We start from the raw sequence: 18,059 nt of genomic DNA, 5'->3' as shown, positions 1-18,059 counted from the left end.
GGAGAACAAAACTTCGCACGCTATCTGGTGCCCTTCTTTTTCTGTGTGTGTCGGCACATGAAATTTTTTGATGTGCCATTTTGGAAAGAAAAGTGCTATTGTAGTGCAGTCCCTTTCGTGCCGGCTGGTGACACGCATGTACCTCATCAGATTTACATACATCAATGGGACACCTGTGGAGAATGGATGTTGGATACCACTTGTGTGCACAGCATCCCCTTACATCATTTCTCCCTCTCCCCCTCCCCTAGTAACGCAATGGATCCCTAGTAACTGCCTCCTCCGCCTCAATATCAATAAATGGTGATAATAGATATCATGATTATCTCAAGAAGACCAATTCTGCCAGCAGGAATTCAGTCTGCCAATCGCTTAAACCACCCGAGTCCTCATTGTAATTTAATGTAACGTGTCACAGAAATCGCCAGTGCACATTTGCCCACCGCAGCGCCATGGCGACCACGCATCAAACAGGGGCCACTGGATGAAAATGCTCTCGTTGTCGTGACAATGAATCCGATTGATTTCACGGTCTGATAAATCCTGGCATCATTACACAGTGCAGTGCCTGCAAACATCCAACATACTGTGCAATATGTATTTCAGCCCATACAATAGCAAAACCGGGTATATTGATACTGCAATATTGACCATAATGCATCATATCATGTTATGTTTGTGTATAGTTCACATAAGGTCATCATGGTTAGTAAGAACTTCTGGAACACAATGTAGGCTACCCTGGATCTCTAAAACCTCAATATAAACCACAAAGATATTTTTCCCTTGTCATTTTCTGACAGAACTGTAAAACACGATATATTCGCGGCGCGAAATTTTCGCGAATTGGAGCAGACAGCCTTTTTCGTGGCATGAAATTTTCGCGAATTGCCACTGGCGTTCAATGCGTATACAAAAAATTTCACGTGCACTTCAATTTCGCGAATCTTGGCGCTCGCGAAATTCGCGAAATTAAAGTGCACGTGAACATTCCTCGTTTCACAGTATTTCAGTCATTTGTAAGTACACTTTGAAGAAACTAATTAGAAAAGGTATGGCTTTTCTGTTCTATTCCCTCTTAGCTTTGCTCTAACTTTGTATTTGATAGTGGAGTATTGAAACATATCACATAAGATTAAAGGGAACAAAAGTCTAAATCCCTTATATATAACTAACACAAAATGATTTTGTTTTTTCTTTTTCGGGGGGGGGGGGGAGGTGGAGTTCCTTATAATTCTACTTTCTTTCAATACAGGGATTGAAGCACTATGCACATGAAACCTACCTTTCAAATTAGGGGCTTTCAGATCAATAATACTGGGAATGTAGTGAAAAATATGAATTTCTAATTTTCTTTTTTTTTTGGACATTTTTGTTCAATGCTATCTGCAGCCACTAGAAGAATTTCTGTGACAAATACATAAGTGCACAGTCAGCCGACGCTCATCACGGACAAAGAGCAACGTGACATGAGATGACACGGCACGTACAACATTGTTCTATTCATCGCCATGGTCGCTCACTTCAGATCGACTGACACGCAAAAGGGGGAGATGAGACCCTGTGGCAACCCTGGAGCGAGTGACATCCCGGCCATGCACTTTTGTTGTCATGCCGATGAGCCATCGCAAACAGAGCAACATCCCAGTGTTCCGAGAAAGGAGCTATGTATTTGTGCGTGAATGCATTTTGAGCGTATTGTTAAAGTGAGATGGTGGTGTACGATGGTGAGACTTTACTCAATCACTCAATGAAGAGCGGCAGATTGTGATAAAAAGGGATAATTCATACTGACATCGTATGCGTTACACTTGAATTCCTCTTTTCATGTGAGCATAACCATCCATCTATTCACCTATCTTTCTCCTTTTTTGCTGTACTGTATCATGTAAACATGAAAGATAATCATCTTTCCTGAAGATTTTTCTGTGCATAAGTACAGAATTACAGGTAGAGGGAAATGGAATAAATGCTCAACCTACAATGTACCACAACAAAATGACCAATATTGTAAATGTGAAAAGAGCACTTTTTAAATACAAATTTTTGCTTTTTGGACCGTTTTATGTACAGCTGTAACCATGCCTGACTACAAAGGCAAAAGATAGTCAATACTGACGGAATAAAAAAACAACAACAACAAAGAATACATTCATAACAGCATGCAGGATCCTAAGTTAACCTGATTTAAACATAATATTCTACATCACCCAAAATAAAGTATATAAAATTCCATACATGTATGATGCCATTTGAGCACTATATCTGGGTATATTACAAATTGACAAACTTTTCTCACAGGCAATTAACCACTGACTTGGTAGTGCAATAAAAATACCAACATCAACAACATCATATCACATGTACAGATGTACTTGTACTTTAACATTTAATTTCAATAAATCACATCAAAAAGTAATTATCTCAGAAAGGTAAGAAGGTTGAAATCTAAACAGACAATTGCCCTCTTATGTCAGGTCAATGTATGCTCGGCTGAAATTTAACACAATTGGTTTTTGCATGCATATTTTTGAATGAATTTAAAGGGATAATACAGTATTGGTGGAGCTGAGGATTTGGCTTGTAACTTTTTGCAAGATACCAAGAAACCACAGTTTATGAAATGGTACAGAGCATGCCACTCTAAGAGGATTCAAAGTTTATTTGATGAAAATCAGTCTTGGAATGGCTGAGATATAAAAAAACAAGGTGAAACAAAGAGATACTAATAAAAGTGACCCTGCACCTCAAAACAAACAAAAAGTCGCCTGACATGAATTTTTAGTTAAGACCATATTCTGAAAGAGCAGACTTTAAGCTTTAAAATGATGTATAACTCAAATCAAATGGACTCTCCTAACCTATCTAAATATTGGAAAGAAAGCACAAACTCAGGAAAAGTGGGAACTGAGAAAAGAGGCTCTGAAGTACAGTGTCTATTCAAGTGCTTAATCTTTTACCAAACCGTGCTGGCTGTGTGATGAATGGGACAAAAAACAGGAAGTAAACCCCCAGTAACAACAATGACGGGATTATCAGATTAAACTGAAATTAAGCATGCCTCATTAACACATTCTGTCCATAATTAATGCCAACTTTCAAAGCAGTAGCACTATCCTTTCAAAAGTTATTAGAGTTGAAAGTGAAGAGTGTGGACAAGGTTTTTCAGAAATGAAAAAGGGATTCTAAAGACACACCTAATCACACTATTCTACCAAAAATGTTTGAGATAAACTGCAAAAAAAAACACACTTTCCTGCCTGTTTTATGATACCAAATTTTAGCATAATGTAAAAGAAGACCTGCTCTTTCAGAAAATATGAAAAAGTGAAGTTCGGCTAGGTTGACCCATTTCACTTATTTTCAGTCCTCACGCAAAATCAGTGTGTGTGACTTTATGTTCGTTTTGAGGGGCACGGTCACAAAAGGCGTGGCCTGTCGCCTTTTATCATTATCACTTTTTTGGATATCTCAGCCATTTGAATTTTCATCAAATAAATGTTGAATCCTTCTTAAAATTACATGCTCTTTCATATTTCATAAGAGGTTTCTCATTCTCTCACTTAGGAATGTTCAAAACATGAATCCCCACCTCAACCACTACTGTACAGTCCCTTTAAACACAATTGGTTTTTGCATATATCTTTAATGGAATTTAACCTTTTGTGTGCTTTGAGTACCAATTGGCACAGAAAGTCCAAGTAGCATTGTTCACTCTGTCTAAAGTCCCTGGTACATAAAGGGTTAATAAGGATGGAATGATAGGCTACCAAATGAGCACAAATGCCTGAGGAACCCTGGGTGACATACAACTGTAGTGATGGAATGACTGGGTGAGATCACTTTTTTTTTCTTTTTTTTTTTTTCTTTTTTTTTTTTGGGGGGGGGGGATAAATTAACTATTTATGTGCCACGTTCACACACCCGGCTTAGTCGATGGTGTGCCAAATTCACATATTCTGCTCACACGCACAAACCCGCCCAAACCGATCGATAAATCGCCGAATGCCACAGTACAATAAAAGCATATCTCGCGATTCCATTCCTCTCGTATGATACAATGTAGCTTGCATTTTATGTAGTGATTGACTAGCAAGCTGTGTTCCTTACTCAATTTGCGTGTAAATTACAAGTTTCTGTTACTTTTTTTGAGTGCAAAGTCATGCCTTTACAGTAATGTAGCTACTGGTCCTTTGATAGAAAAAGACTCATAGATTTGTCATACAATTTACGTCAAAGCAAAGTTTGTTGGTCTCTACAACTCTGCTCAATGCATATTCAACTTAACAGAAATCTATAAAAGTTACATAGATTTGAAAAAAAAAATGAATGCTTTCTCATAGCATGATTACGTTGGTGTCTCAGTATAATGTAGCATACATGGGGTACACCATGGCACATAAAGAGTTAAGAAAAAATCAGAAGAAAATTTCACATTCCTATGTTTAATGGGGTAAAGAATAAAAAAATGAGGAAACTCATCTAGACTGCCCTTCATAAGCAGACTGTGACGAAAGAGATATGGTCATGCCATGTAGAGCGTGGAACAGAGTCCCCGGGGAATGAAAAATAACGACACACTGAAATAATCGATCAAACCACTTTATAAATAGAAATGCCTCATATCACCTCATATCCATCAATGACAAGTCAGTCATAACTTTGTAGCCTGGTTTTGTGCATGTTATGGATGCCAACATCAAGAGCATGAGAAAAAAAAAAACACACACATTTTTTTTTTTCTGCAATTACTAGGAGTATTGTTTCATAGCCTTGCACAATGGCTATATAGCTGCATGCATCCAGGATCACAGATCTATTGCTAATTGACTGCAATAAAATATTGACTTGTTGCTGTTGTTGCTGTTTAGGTGGCAATATATTTTCTTGTCGTTCCTTTCAAATAGTGATCCTCAAATTGGCATCACATGGAGCAAAACTTCACCAGCAGTGCAGTAGGGGATTGAACTATTCAGAGTGTGAGATGGACACTGTGAAATGATCAGTATTTAAAACTGTCAATATCTCAACAAATATATCCCATGCATTTTTTTTCTTTTTATATTTTTTTAGCATAGGAGTCTACATATTTCATTGAATTTGTATTCATCACTTTGGTACTTTAACATGTGTTGAACAGTAAAGTACCTTTTGTTGACTGTGATAGTGATATGCCATATTTTGCAAAGTTTTGATTTTCACAAATTTTTAGTCAGGCGTTATTAGCAAATTTTATAACACATGAAAATATTATCTCCAATCCCAATGTTTATAGGATGTGAGTTTACATGCATAGTGCACAGACATGATGGTGCTTGTGTCTAAAGTCATGTTTTTGTTGCACTAGGACATTACTCGAACAATCCATTCAAAAGTTGTGAATTTTTGAACTGTTGGTGAGAGAGCACTGGATCAGAAGACTACTACAGATCATTACATCATATATGCAATATGATATACACTGTATACCTTAGAAAATTCTACACAATTTCACTTCATGTAAGTAGTGCACATTCCATGGACTTGTTACTGAGACATATGTCACAGGTTATATCATTCCCCGTGCTTTCTGAGAGAAAGAAAGAGCTAAGTCTAGTGCTCTTTTATCACGTTAGAAAAGTGAAAATATTTTGAAATTTCTTTCATTTTTGTTTAATTTTCTTTCAAAACCGAGTTATGGTAAATATAAATCTTTCAGTTAATTATGAGGATTATGGAGCTCAGAAGCACTACAATGAAATGTTACATAAGAAATTGAACAATATACCATTATAAGAAAAGCATGAGTACTCAAAAAAAATAAATAAATTGTTTGATCTCCAAAAAAAAAAAGTATAAGATTGGATATAGTCTGAGATCTTTTTCCACAAGTTGTCACGAAGAGGGGTCACATACATGCATCTCTCTATTATATACACACGTATACACACACACATATACACACATACACACACAAACATTTTTATGTATGGTACATGTAGATGCATTTACTGTATGTCTGTATTTATATGAAGACAGCATACATACATTCTACACAGACAATAAAGATGTGCACTATGCGATTGCATGCACACACAGACATACTGTAAAAGTGGAAATTTTCGCACATTTCGCGCAACCAGAAACCAGCGCGAAAATAAAAGCATGTGAATATTTTTTCTTGCCATATGTTCCAGTAGTTGATGTCTTGATTACGCAGAATCATGTGAAACACTTCTTACCCGGACAAGCACGAAACATTAGCCGTGCAAAAATATCCACTTTTACAGTAGATAACTATGCTTTTAAAATTATGAGTGCACAGAGAAGACAAAGGTACTCACAGTCTGGCCCGGCAAGATTCAGGTATGGAATATCAGCAATCCTGTGAATAAACATCCTGCATGAGGGGAAACAAAAACAAACAAACTTTAGAATGATGGAGGACAACCAAAGGTGAGGAAGTTGATAGTGAAAAACTGATGACATCATTGGGGAAACCATGGTTTTACATATAATGTCCAAATCTATCACTTTTCATCTTGTTTCTATAGGCAGGGAAAATCCATAGTAACACAATGGCCATATCTGCTTCTCTACCTTGTTTTTACTGGGAAATGTTACGCGTATGTCCCACTAATATACCACACATTCTATATTTGTTATGGGAGAATTTGTTTGAAAGAGAGGGTTGTATTGAATCGCATGAGTATTGAGGCTGAAACTATAGATCAGAGAAAACTTGAAAGAATTAAGAGGAGCTCTAGAGAACTATACCGAATTCAAGGATTGCTTTTGTTTTTGTTTTTGTTGTTTTTGTTTTTGTTTTTGTTTTTGTTTTTGTTTTTGTTTTTGTTTTTGTTTTTGTTTTTGTTTTTGTTTTTTACTAACATGGTGTTCACTTGACACTTCTAAATGTTGGGCAGTGAGAAAAAAAATCCTGCCTTAGTCACATGGCTTGTTGGTATTTCTTCAGATCCCTGGTTTAGTCCTGTATAATATGAAGGGACTGAAATTACAATGTAAATAAACAGTCTCTAAATATCTCTCTCTCAGTAGCGATGGAAATTAGACTGATATTCTATTTCTAATTATGCAATATGTTTTCCCAAACAGCAAAACTTTGTTATTTCAACCTGTTTTACGTGGCCACTATGAAAGCAATGAAATACTTGTGGGTACACAACCACAGGACCAATGCCTTTAAATCCTATATAGATGTGTTTTAAAAGTCATAAATGTAAAAATAAGAATGGTACAAAGTACATTTCCCCACTGATCACTTGGCAATTCTCCCTTTTCAGTTGGTGTATGTTACCATTAGGCCATTACCATTATCACACCTGCTTCAGATATTCACTTGTATAATTGCAAAAAAAACTTTACCCACATTGTGTAAATACACAAAATATACTACATTTACTGCCAGGCACAGAGACGTAGGGAAAACAATGAAACAAGAGAGGTGTTGCAAAAAGCATGTATCACAACTAGAAATGTCGCTATGGCGACTGGTATGCCTCCGCCATAATGCATGGTTTTCCAAATAGGTCTAAAGCACAATGTCTTGACAATGTGTGATGACAGTTTCACATAACTGGCAAAATATTAAAATGACAGGTCTGTCACACATGCATTGAATGTTCGCTTTCCTTGAACTAGGTTTATTTGGATTAATGGCTATACTGTCTAATAAGAGTGCAGGTATCTGGGGATTTGTACCCAACTTTTGACCCTTTTATAAGTTTAAAGCAGAAGTGAAATCTAACACTTTCACTTGACCTTTGACCTTTTGGCCTTTGACTTTTGACAAGAAACTTCCCAGAGAATCTGTATTGGGTAATAAATGCATACACTAAGTTTCAAGAAAAAATCCTGCTGGCATTGCATAGATAAGAGGGAAATAATGGCATTTTGATGAGTGGACCTTGACCTTTGACCCATGACCTTTGACCCATGACCCCTAAATTGATCACTGCCAGTCATTGCATGCATATATACTAAGTTCCATGAAGATACCTTGAAATATCTGTGAGATATGGAGAAAAAAGTGAAATTTTAACATTTTCACTTGACCTTTGACCCTTGACCTTTGATCTCATGACCCAAAACTCTCTCTGGGGAATCTTTATTTGATAGTTCATGTATCCACCAAGTTTCAAGAAAATACCTCCAGGCATTGCAGAGATATAGGGGAAATAGTATAATTCTGAGCATTTGACCTTGACCTTTTGACCTTTGACCTCGAGCGTGTGCACCCAAAAGTTGATAGGCACAACTTCACCCACTCATACATATACATGCCAAGTTTCATTAGGATACCTCTCACAGTTTTTTAAATACGCTGTCCACAAAATTGATTACGGACGGACGGACGGACGGAAGGACGGACGGACGGACGGACGGACGGACGGACGGACAACCCGAAAACATAATGCCTCCGGCGACACTTCGTGGCGGAGGCATAAAAAAGGCAAAACTCAAGGACCAACAGGGCCCTACAACAGACCCAGTGTGGAAAAACCTAGCATGATGGGGAACATTCAAAACAGAATAAAATATTGCGGGTTCATGCCATTGTTGGGACTTAACACTCATTGAAAAGGACAACGGAGGGTGGGAATGAGGAATTGCCTGCTGTCAGCAAAACCTTTAAGGTTGCTGTACTGGCGACGGTATCTGAAGGACAAATGCTCTACTTATGCGATAGTGTAAAATCGAGTGGTGCTCGTGATTGGCAGTGGCGCGTAGAAGTAATGTAGGTCTCACACATGTAGCATGCTGCATACAATGAGCCTTCCATATCCACATCACTTTGTTGCACCAATGATACTATAAACTGGGCAAACAATTCACCACAAAATAAAGACCCACACTTCACAAAAACTATTAGTTAATGTACATTAAGGAAGGTGAAGCCCTTTTTAAAAGAAGAAAAAGGAAATCTGCTCTTCATGTGGGAATTGCTCACTTTTCTTGTTGAAGGCTAGTCCCCGAGTATAGTCGGGCAGGTGTCTATGGGGAACATATGTTATGGCAAAATCATTTCATCCTGAATGGATTAAAATGTAGATGGGGACTTCATTTCTTTCTTTGAGTGGTGAAACTGCAGTCTCCTTTTAACTCTTTATGTGCCACGTTCACACGTTCATCCAACTCAATCAACACGTGCCAGCTTCGCATATTCTGCTCAAACCCACAAGCCCGCCGAATCGCAGTACAATGAAGGTTTTCTCGCGCTTCCGTTCGTCTCACATATAGCTTGCATTTTTATGTGGTGATTGACCATCAAGCGGTGTTCCCTAATAGATTTGCGTGTAAATTTTAAGTTTCTGTCACTGTTTTGCGTGCAAAAGTCATGCCTTTACAGTAATGTAGCTACTGGTCATTTCAAAGAAAAACAATCATTGATTTGTCATACAATTTACATCAGAGCAAAACTTGGCACTTTCTCTACAACTTTGCTCACTACATTTCCAGCTTAACAGAACATTGTAGAAGTTACATACTGCAGATTTGAAAAACAGAATGTTTTCTCAAATCATGACTATGTTGGTGTCTCAGAATAATGTGGCACACAGGGGGTTTCTACCATAGCACATAAAGAGTTAAAGTGCACTCCAGTTATAACGAACATGGTTATAACGAAATTCCAGTTACAACGAAATAAAAATCAAGCTACAACATTATCCATTCTATATATTTCCATTGTTTATTTGTTTGGCTATAACGAAATTTTGATATAACGATAGAAAACTGCCGGTCCCGAGGACTTCATTATAACGGGAGTCCACTGTATAACTCTTATTGTGCTTTATTCCCCAATTAGCATCCAGGCTGGGGCACTTTCTCTGCCAACATGCACGGATGTCTGGAACCCAATTGTCCATGAATAACGATTACCTGATTCCCCCATCTCTACCGCGTCACCATGGATTCAAGCGTATTGCTATACCTGAGTGGACTTGTTAATCTAAAAGTAGGCCAAGGTTGCATGGATTACTGAAAGTTTATGAATAACAAATTGGCAAGTGAGACCATGTGCTTGGCACAAAAGAGGTTAATGGCCCCTCTGTGACGATATAACAGAAAAACCTCCTTTCTAAGGCGTGACAGATTTTATCTCACGAGCGTTCGCCCGCGTCCGGCATGCCTTCTTATCTGTTAAGTAGCCAGCTTGGCACGAGCTTGGCATGCGCCCATGCCGTCCGCGTTCCGGGAACGCCAGCTTAAAAGTCTTTTGTTTAGTGCCTTTGTTTCGAACACAATAGCGTCAACTTCACTGCACCCAATCGACCACGAAGCCATCGCTCCATGTAGCCAGCGTTCGGGAACGCCCGGATTAAGTCTTCCCTTTGTCTTGTGCTTAACACTTACACAGTTGATTTCATGGAAGCTTAAAAAACGGACAAACTAGCAAACAAATGAAACCACGAAAGGCATTGCACTATTACGCGTTAGTAACGCTGTGATTACCTTAATTTGCGTCGATGAGAGGCGTAATCAAGAAGTATCTGAAATAGTATCCGAAATATAGTATTTGTTCCCCTTACATGAGCGTGAGACCACTCTTGTAAGCAGCTTCTCAGGTGAAGCAAAATGTGTGTAATGAAGTGACAAGTGTATAAGAAAAACATTCACAATAGCTAGGTAGATTGACGGAAACTTGACACCCATGGCCGTGCCAGCCAGGCAACAAGCTGGTGGAAATTTCCAGGAACTTCAAAGCAGGTTTGCCGCCAGGCAAAAACCGCAGGGTAAAGGAATTTGCGTACGCGCTGAATGGGTCGTAAACATCGTGTCAATTCTCGCTATCGCCAATGACGTAAAAAGTACCCGGATGTTGATTTAAGCGTCATTTACGGTGCATTATGGGATAGTCCGGTAGCAAAGTCACTTCCGTTCGTACGCGCGTGATACGTGACTAATGCTATTTACACACACAACCGACTGTATTCTACGTGTACTTCCGGTTTTCTCGACTTGAATTACAGCTTTAATATGATTTGACATTTCTCCATTCTTAAGAAATTGCTGTTAATACGACTATTGGTTGTTGCTGCGAAGCTGCCATGTGTTGTTCGCACGACAATAAATGAAAAAAATCTGCAGAAACAGGACCCTTACTGGCATGCGAGACGTGACGTGGCCGCGTGGGTGAAGTTTGCGGGTGACTCCACAGCGCAGTACGTGCACGCGCGAATTACTAGTCGTGGTAGTAGCGCTATTTAGCACTAGGTAGTAGGCCTTGTGCCTATATATCCGTACATTGTACGTACTTACTTGGAAGAAGTTGCTTCGGAGACAGGATAAGTTCGAGATCACTGTTCGTTCCCGATTGTGTTCGCGACATTTCGACAGAGAACAAATAAAAAAAAAAAAAGATGGGCATTCCATGACGATATACTGTATATCCAGGTGGGTGAATATTTTCCAGCATATTTTCAGCGTATGCAGAGATGACTGATCTGTGATGTGCACATCGATCGCATGATCAAGCAGTACGCTGTACCGGTATGTGTTACAGTATAGTAGCTTATGCGCTGCGTGCAGTGGTGCATGCTACTAGTATAATGCGAGGCGAGGCCGGCCGCCGGAGCTGGAGGGGCTAGGGGACTACAGTGTACGAGTATGACAGGCCTGGCCACTCGCTGGCTCGGGCGGTACAGCGGCCTACTGTACTAGTATCCGTAGTCGGCGCTGCGCTATAGGTACAATGTAAGGTACACGTACGCGCACGCTAGCGTTGTGCAAATTATGCTCCGCGCCGGAAGTGCCCTTGCTACCAAGTGTACTACATCTTGACGAAAAAGCCACATCCGGGTACTTTTTACGTCATTGGCGATAGCGAGAATTGCATGGGGCCTGGGAGGGAAGAGGGGCTATGTATAGTACATGTATTAGTAACCCTGTGCTGTGTGATACGTGCATGCTGTTGGAGACACGTGCTGTAGTTGGCGAGAGCTAGCTGATGAGAGCTCCCTGCACCTGAAACCAAGGAGGTACCAGGCGAGCTCGCCTAGTACCTCCTTCCTGAAACCAGGGAGGTACAGTACATACACATCTGGCTCTGCTGAAACTATGGAGCTTTAGTACAGTAAACCTCGACATTGCTTAAGTCGACACGATAAAAAAGTCCCGATTTTTGTCTTGTTATTCCTTGAAAATTTCTTCGTCTTAGTCGACATTTATAAGTCCACAACTCGCGTAGAAGTCAACCTGATTTTTTAGTGCCAACTGAGCTGAAATACGTGTTTATTCCCTCGTCTAAGTCGACATAATTTTTCGCTCAAAATCTTATCGCCATTCTCTTAAAAAAGAATAAATTGTTTTCCCGCTCTGATTCGCTGCATTTCTAATCGGTAATTCCCTAGTGTATGGCGTGGTAGCGTTCGCGCCATGCGTCCATATTGTCTTGTACGCCAGAAATGAAAGGGCATACATTCATTTACATTGGAGAATTACATGTAGTTGGCTACCCAAAGCAGTTCACTTTCCCCCTTTTCTGCTCGTTATTCTCAAAACGCAAAAACTTTGTACACATAAAGGTCCTAGCAGAAAATCATTATCAGAACATGAAATACACGTGTAGGTGTTTCTGTTTATCCGAATATTCTAACGTTAATTATTCCGAAGCGTTAATAGAAACCTGGGCCCGTTTTTAGAAAATTAATCAAATGCAACTACATGTAATTAAATGCAGCTGAAAATTAAATGCAGGTGTATCAAATCACGAGCAACTTTGCACATAAACGCAAGTGCGTTGCTGCCAAAAGGCTTGCGTTTGATATAGTATGAAACTAGAAAAAAGTTGTATGAACCTGAAACTCAATTGCGTTGAAACGCAACTCTAAAAATCAAATGAAGTCCATCAATCACGCGCAACGCTGTATTCAAACGCAAGAGCGTTGCAGGGAAGACTTGAGGTTTTCGTAAGAAACTATAGAGAAAGTGCGTTTAAAAGCATCTCTTAACATCTACGGAGGTGCGTTATTGTTGAAAAGTCTTGCATTATTTTGTTTGTTTTTTCGTATGCAAAATTAAAAATTAAACGCAGCTCTGAAAATCAAATGCAATTGTAAGTCCATGTCATCACGCGGAACGCTGAATAGACTTGCGTTTGATATACGAAACTTGAAAATTGTAGGGAACTTCTTTAAAACTCAGTTGCGTTTCAACGCGATTCTAAAAATCCAATGCAAGTCCATCAAATCACACGCGACGCTGTATTTAAACGCAAGAGCATTGCAGAAAAGACATACTTTTTGTACGAAATTATAAGAAACTGCGTTTAAACGCATCTCTAAACATCTACGGAAGTGAGTTATTGTTGAAAAGACCTGCATTATTTTTTACTTCTTACGCAAAATTAAGAATTAAACGCAACCCCCAAAATCAAATGCAAGTCCATCAAACACGGAACGCTGAAAAGACTTGCATTTCATAATCATCCGACACTAGAAAATTGAAAGAAACTTAAACTCAATTGCGTTTAAACACTAATTCTAATAGTCAAATGCAAGTCCATCAAATCACAAGCAACGCTGTATCTAAAACGCAAGAGCGTTGCAGAAAAGACTTGCGGTTTTTGTACGAAACTAAAAACTGCGTTTAAACGCATAAAAACTATAAACCGAAGCGTGTTATTGTTGAAAAGACTTGAAACATTTTTTATTTCGTAACGGAACTTTCGCCATGATTGAACTTAGTCTGCACTAGCAGGGGAAAGACATCGCAACATTAACACGTTTCAAACTACCGAAACGCATCGTGCTTCACGAAATGTCGATGAAAAAAATAGTAGCAAATTGTTGTTACTGTAGTTCGCTATTCCGAAGGTTTAAATCTCAGTCCAAAGTTAAATAAGTTCGACGATGGAAAGATGTTTATCTTTACGAAGGTTAGTAATCCGAAAGATGTCGTTTCCGGATTAACAATTTTTCTTGTTTTTATTTTAGACTGGCCCGCGCCGTACATCACAGAGCGGTAATGTTGCGAATCGGAGCGCGAGAACAATTCATTTTCAGAGTATGGCAATAGAAATGTAAGCAAAACAAATAAAAATATGGCGACTTAGGGAAGGAAAATCACACATCCTCTTTCAACTCAGTCGGCACTGAAAAATTATCTCGACAGAATCATACGAATTCACACGCATATCTTCACAGCAACGCACTTCAATTTAAATCGCAAATTTGCATGCACTTTGGGGAATATGCGTTTGTTTTTTTCATAGCAAATTTAAAACGTATATACAGTGTCTAGAAACGGGTCCATGTTTCGGATCCCGCTCTTTCAAAAGCTCTCAAGATTTTTGTGTTTTGTGCATTGCCGTTACTAACTTCGCGTATATATGTGCTTCTTTCGCAATAAAACTCGAATTAAGATGTACACAGCGATAGAGGCTCAGCTCAGTAGATACTTGCCTCCAGTGACAATATTCTTGTGTACAACAAAAGAGTTTGTGAGCCCATTAGCGCAATGTCTATTCATACCTATACCTGGTGCCCGATCGATACTTTCATTGTTTGATGGCACATGGTATTGTAGTTGACCATGGAAAGGGGATACTGTCATAATAGGCCTACAGCTTGACTGTTTCCGCACAGGAGGAATACCAACCTGTCCATTCTCAAGTCGACCTGCAAAGAGAATCTCGCTTTTGAGCATTTCAGGCTCTTGGAGAATTATGGGAGGAACGGGTTAAGAAAACTCATTTAAACTATGAATGTAATTATCCCTCTTCCCTGGTTATGCAATGGGCTGTTTAGAGCTCATCAGTGAAGATTGAAAGTAAGCCTACTTTTTGCAAAGCGTATTATAATGACAACTTGTGCAACAATAATTAACCTGGCTATTTGTTAACTGGCAAAATGTAATGTTTGGGCTTATTTTCTTATATAGGTCAGCAAGACGATATGCGGATTCCGTAAAGTTCTGGGTAAAACCTAATGTCCTGAGAGAAGACTTACTAATTTACCCGCGCTTGGAACGGATAAGTCTACCGACTCTCACCAGGAAAAATTTCTTCAGTACTACATACAGTGCTAGCCGTATATAGTGTATGATAGGTTATCTTTATAACAGGCGGGAAGGACGGTGCATCTTCTACAAATGATTTGTCTCTCGTGGAAGAAAACCCGTCTCCTTGCGTGAATTTTAGCTCCTTTTTCAAGCTTGCGGGAAACGCGATGGATGGACCAAACGTAATCACAAAGCGAGGAACATCGTTGTGAACATAAAAACTGAGAAATATGCAAGAAACAGTAACGGACATTTTCATCTCTGTCTGCAATTAATTATTCCAAAATTTCGTTAATCACATAGAATGCAATTAAGTTCGTTTTGATGAATATTCAAGAACACACACACACACAAAATAAAAAAGTTATTCCGAAAGTTCGTGAACTAGAAAACGAAATGCCTTAATCTTATCATATTTTGTTAGGATATAATTATATTCCACTGCTTGAAACGCAGTGAAAGGGGGGGGGGGTCATAAAGCTGTTCGTAAAGATACGAACGACTTACGAGTGACTGATGATAAGTTCTTGTGCTGAATTATGGAAATTCTGATAAGTATAGCACATCAGAACTGATCACCAGTCGCTCGTAAGTTGTTCGTAACTGTACAAACAGATTTATTAAACGCCCCCCCCCCCCCCCCCCCCCCCCCCCCCCCCCCCCGTAACACAATAATGTGATACTAGAAAGCTTTAATGTCATGCTGAGTTAAGTAACCAAGTCAGTGGTACTTCATATTTTATGCAGTGTTTCAAAGTGACAGATTATGAGAAAGATATGTATCAATGTTACATTCGTGTGTATACATTAATTTTGATGGTTTATAGTACTGTTGTACATGCAATTACCATGATCTCGGCAGACGACTGACCAGCACCAATTGTCTCAATTAAAATTGGCTTTCCTATGCTTTTTACGTCGCCTACAGAATGGGTATCCTCTGGTCCTTTCAATTCAGGTATTCATAATTGCCCTCTTTAGTTTTTACAATCGGAAGGGAATAGCAGCAAGAAACATCCTCGTTTAAAAGAGGCTTTTCTTAATAGCAGGTATGCCCTTTTTCTTCTGCTTCCCTTGTTTTGGGGCAGCAATAACAGCCATGGAGCTACAAGCAACAAAACTTGTAGCTCCTTGCTAAAGATGCACCCGACACACAAAAGCGCACCGACGTATTCATTTTGCGGCACGGACACAAACACACCGAAGTTCACAACAGGCTGCCGTATTGGTCGATGATAGATACCGTCTTATAATTGGATGATTTTCTTTGACTCCTCATATAGAATGCTTTCGCCTTATGAAGTGACAGAGGAGGAGCATAAACGCCGTCGTGCGTCGCTATAAAGAACGACTGCTGTATTGTTTCGTTTAGAGAAAGAATCAGGTTGTGAGCTTGAACGGAAACAGAACCTGAATTTTAAGAGATTGTCATGGTTTTGTTTGTTTACTTGTTCGTTCGTTTGTTTGGTTGTTCGTTTGTTTTTGCTTTTTAGAAAGTGAACTACTGACAATAGCGTACAAATATTCGTATTTAAGGTTTAAAGGGATGTGGAATTGGATTATGTAAAGCTAAAAGCCGCGTTTACACATGTTCACGGCAACCACGGCAGTCACATTTCAGGCCATCACGGACAAAATGGGACGGACGTGAAACAACGCTGTGAGACGAGATAGGCAAATGTGACAGGCCGTGATTGCCGTGGATGCCGTGTCACATTCTTAAACTGTTAAAAAAAATTGCCACGGCAGTCCCGGTGCTAATGAGGAATTTTGTATGCCTTGATAAAATGGGATGAATGCAATGAAACACGACGGCACGTAATAGACCCTAACAAAACTTGGAGGCGGTCCGCAGCGGGACGGGACGGAAAATATTGATAGTCTATAGCCTGATCAGACGCCGTGAGAACAGCGTGTGATAGCTATAGAAGTTCGCCGGGGCGAGGACTGGAACGATCCGAACAAGACTTAGAATGCGAAGGTGGGGGGGGGGGGGGAACAGGAGAATGTCTCAACTGCATATACTAGTATACCCACAGCGCACTGCATCTCAGGCAAATACAACGTGGCCGCCGGGAACATGGTGTAAACGTAGCTTTAGAGTCTGTAGAATCCACATTTATATCTATAGGCATAACTAAAACTTGATTTCTCGTGACTTTGACACACTTTGACAGACTTTGACAGATTTCTGTGCACAACATGTACATGTAATATTCAATTCCACACACATACACACACACACAAAATATCTTCGACCTCCTAGACCATTCTCCCGCCCATCATTCTCTCTCTGCATCTTTTTCTGTTGTTATTTTGTTCCACCTATGGGGATGTATTCTATGTTCGGCAATAATAGCGCGTTTCATCGTGTTTTGTTTTGTTTTGTTTTATTTCATTTTTAGATTTAGATCGGAAAAGCAATATAGACGGGAGGTAAAATTCTTGAAGCAACTATACAGTTTCAATTTTTAGTTTGACATCGTTCTTATATTTTGATGTTCGTTGCACCTGTAAGGTTCTTGTAATGCGAAAGTTAAATAAGATTCGCTATAATATTCTCGAAAATTCCCTCTGCCGTATTGATATTCGTTAATGTGAAAAATAAATACGATTCATTAATCCGAAACCGCACGAATTTTGTGATTCTAAGGGTGCATTTATCGGGATATTAAATTAATTACGTTACTCTGAAAACGAATAACACAACTTGTTCCTTTTAATTTCTGGGATTAACAAAACATCAGAAAGCAGAGCTTATTTAATTTTCGGATTTTTAGTCTGGCATTGGGGGTTAGTAGTTCGGAAAATAAGTATGGAAAATCTTTGAGGCAAGAAAATAATTTGAATTCCTATTATGGCATCGTTATTTCCTTTGCCTTATGTTCATTATTCCGAAAGAAGAATAAGGTTCGTAAATCCTATGGTTCTTTTTGCTGAACCCGCAAAACACGCAAATTTGATATGCCTTATGTATATGTGTTAATCCAAAATTGTATTAGGGCTAGTTAATACCATTTGTGGCATTATTCCGAAGGTTCGTAAATGTGAGAATG

General features: G+C 39.2%; 1 protein-coding gene across 1 annotated transcript in view; it reads right to left on the bottom strand.

Annotated features, from left to right (window-relative positions):
* LOC139740941 (poly(A)-specific ribonuclease PARN-like) overlaps nucleotides 1-18,059 on the bottom strand; it is a 72,551-nt gene that overhangs the window by 28,766 nt on the left and 25,726 nt on the right. Inside the window, 1 exon segment of the mRNA XM_071651527.1 lies at nucleotides 6,324-6,379. Within this exon segment, the coding sequence (XP_071507628.1) occupies nucleotides 6,324-6,379 (56 nt within the window).

Source organism: Diadema antillarum, unplaced genomic scaffold, assembly GCF_040938485.1.
Source record: "Diadema antillarum isolate AM-2024a unplaced genomic scaffold, OU_Dant_1.0 seq00000891_RagTag, whole genome shotgun sequence".
NCBI classification, from domain to species: Eukaryota; Metazoa; Echinodermata; class Echinoidea; order Diadematoida; family Diadematidae; genus Diadema; species Diadema antillarum.
This window is presented reverse-complemented; position numbering and strand designations above follow the sequence as displayed.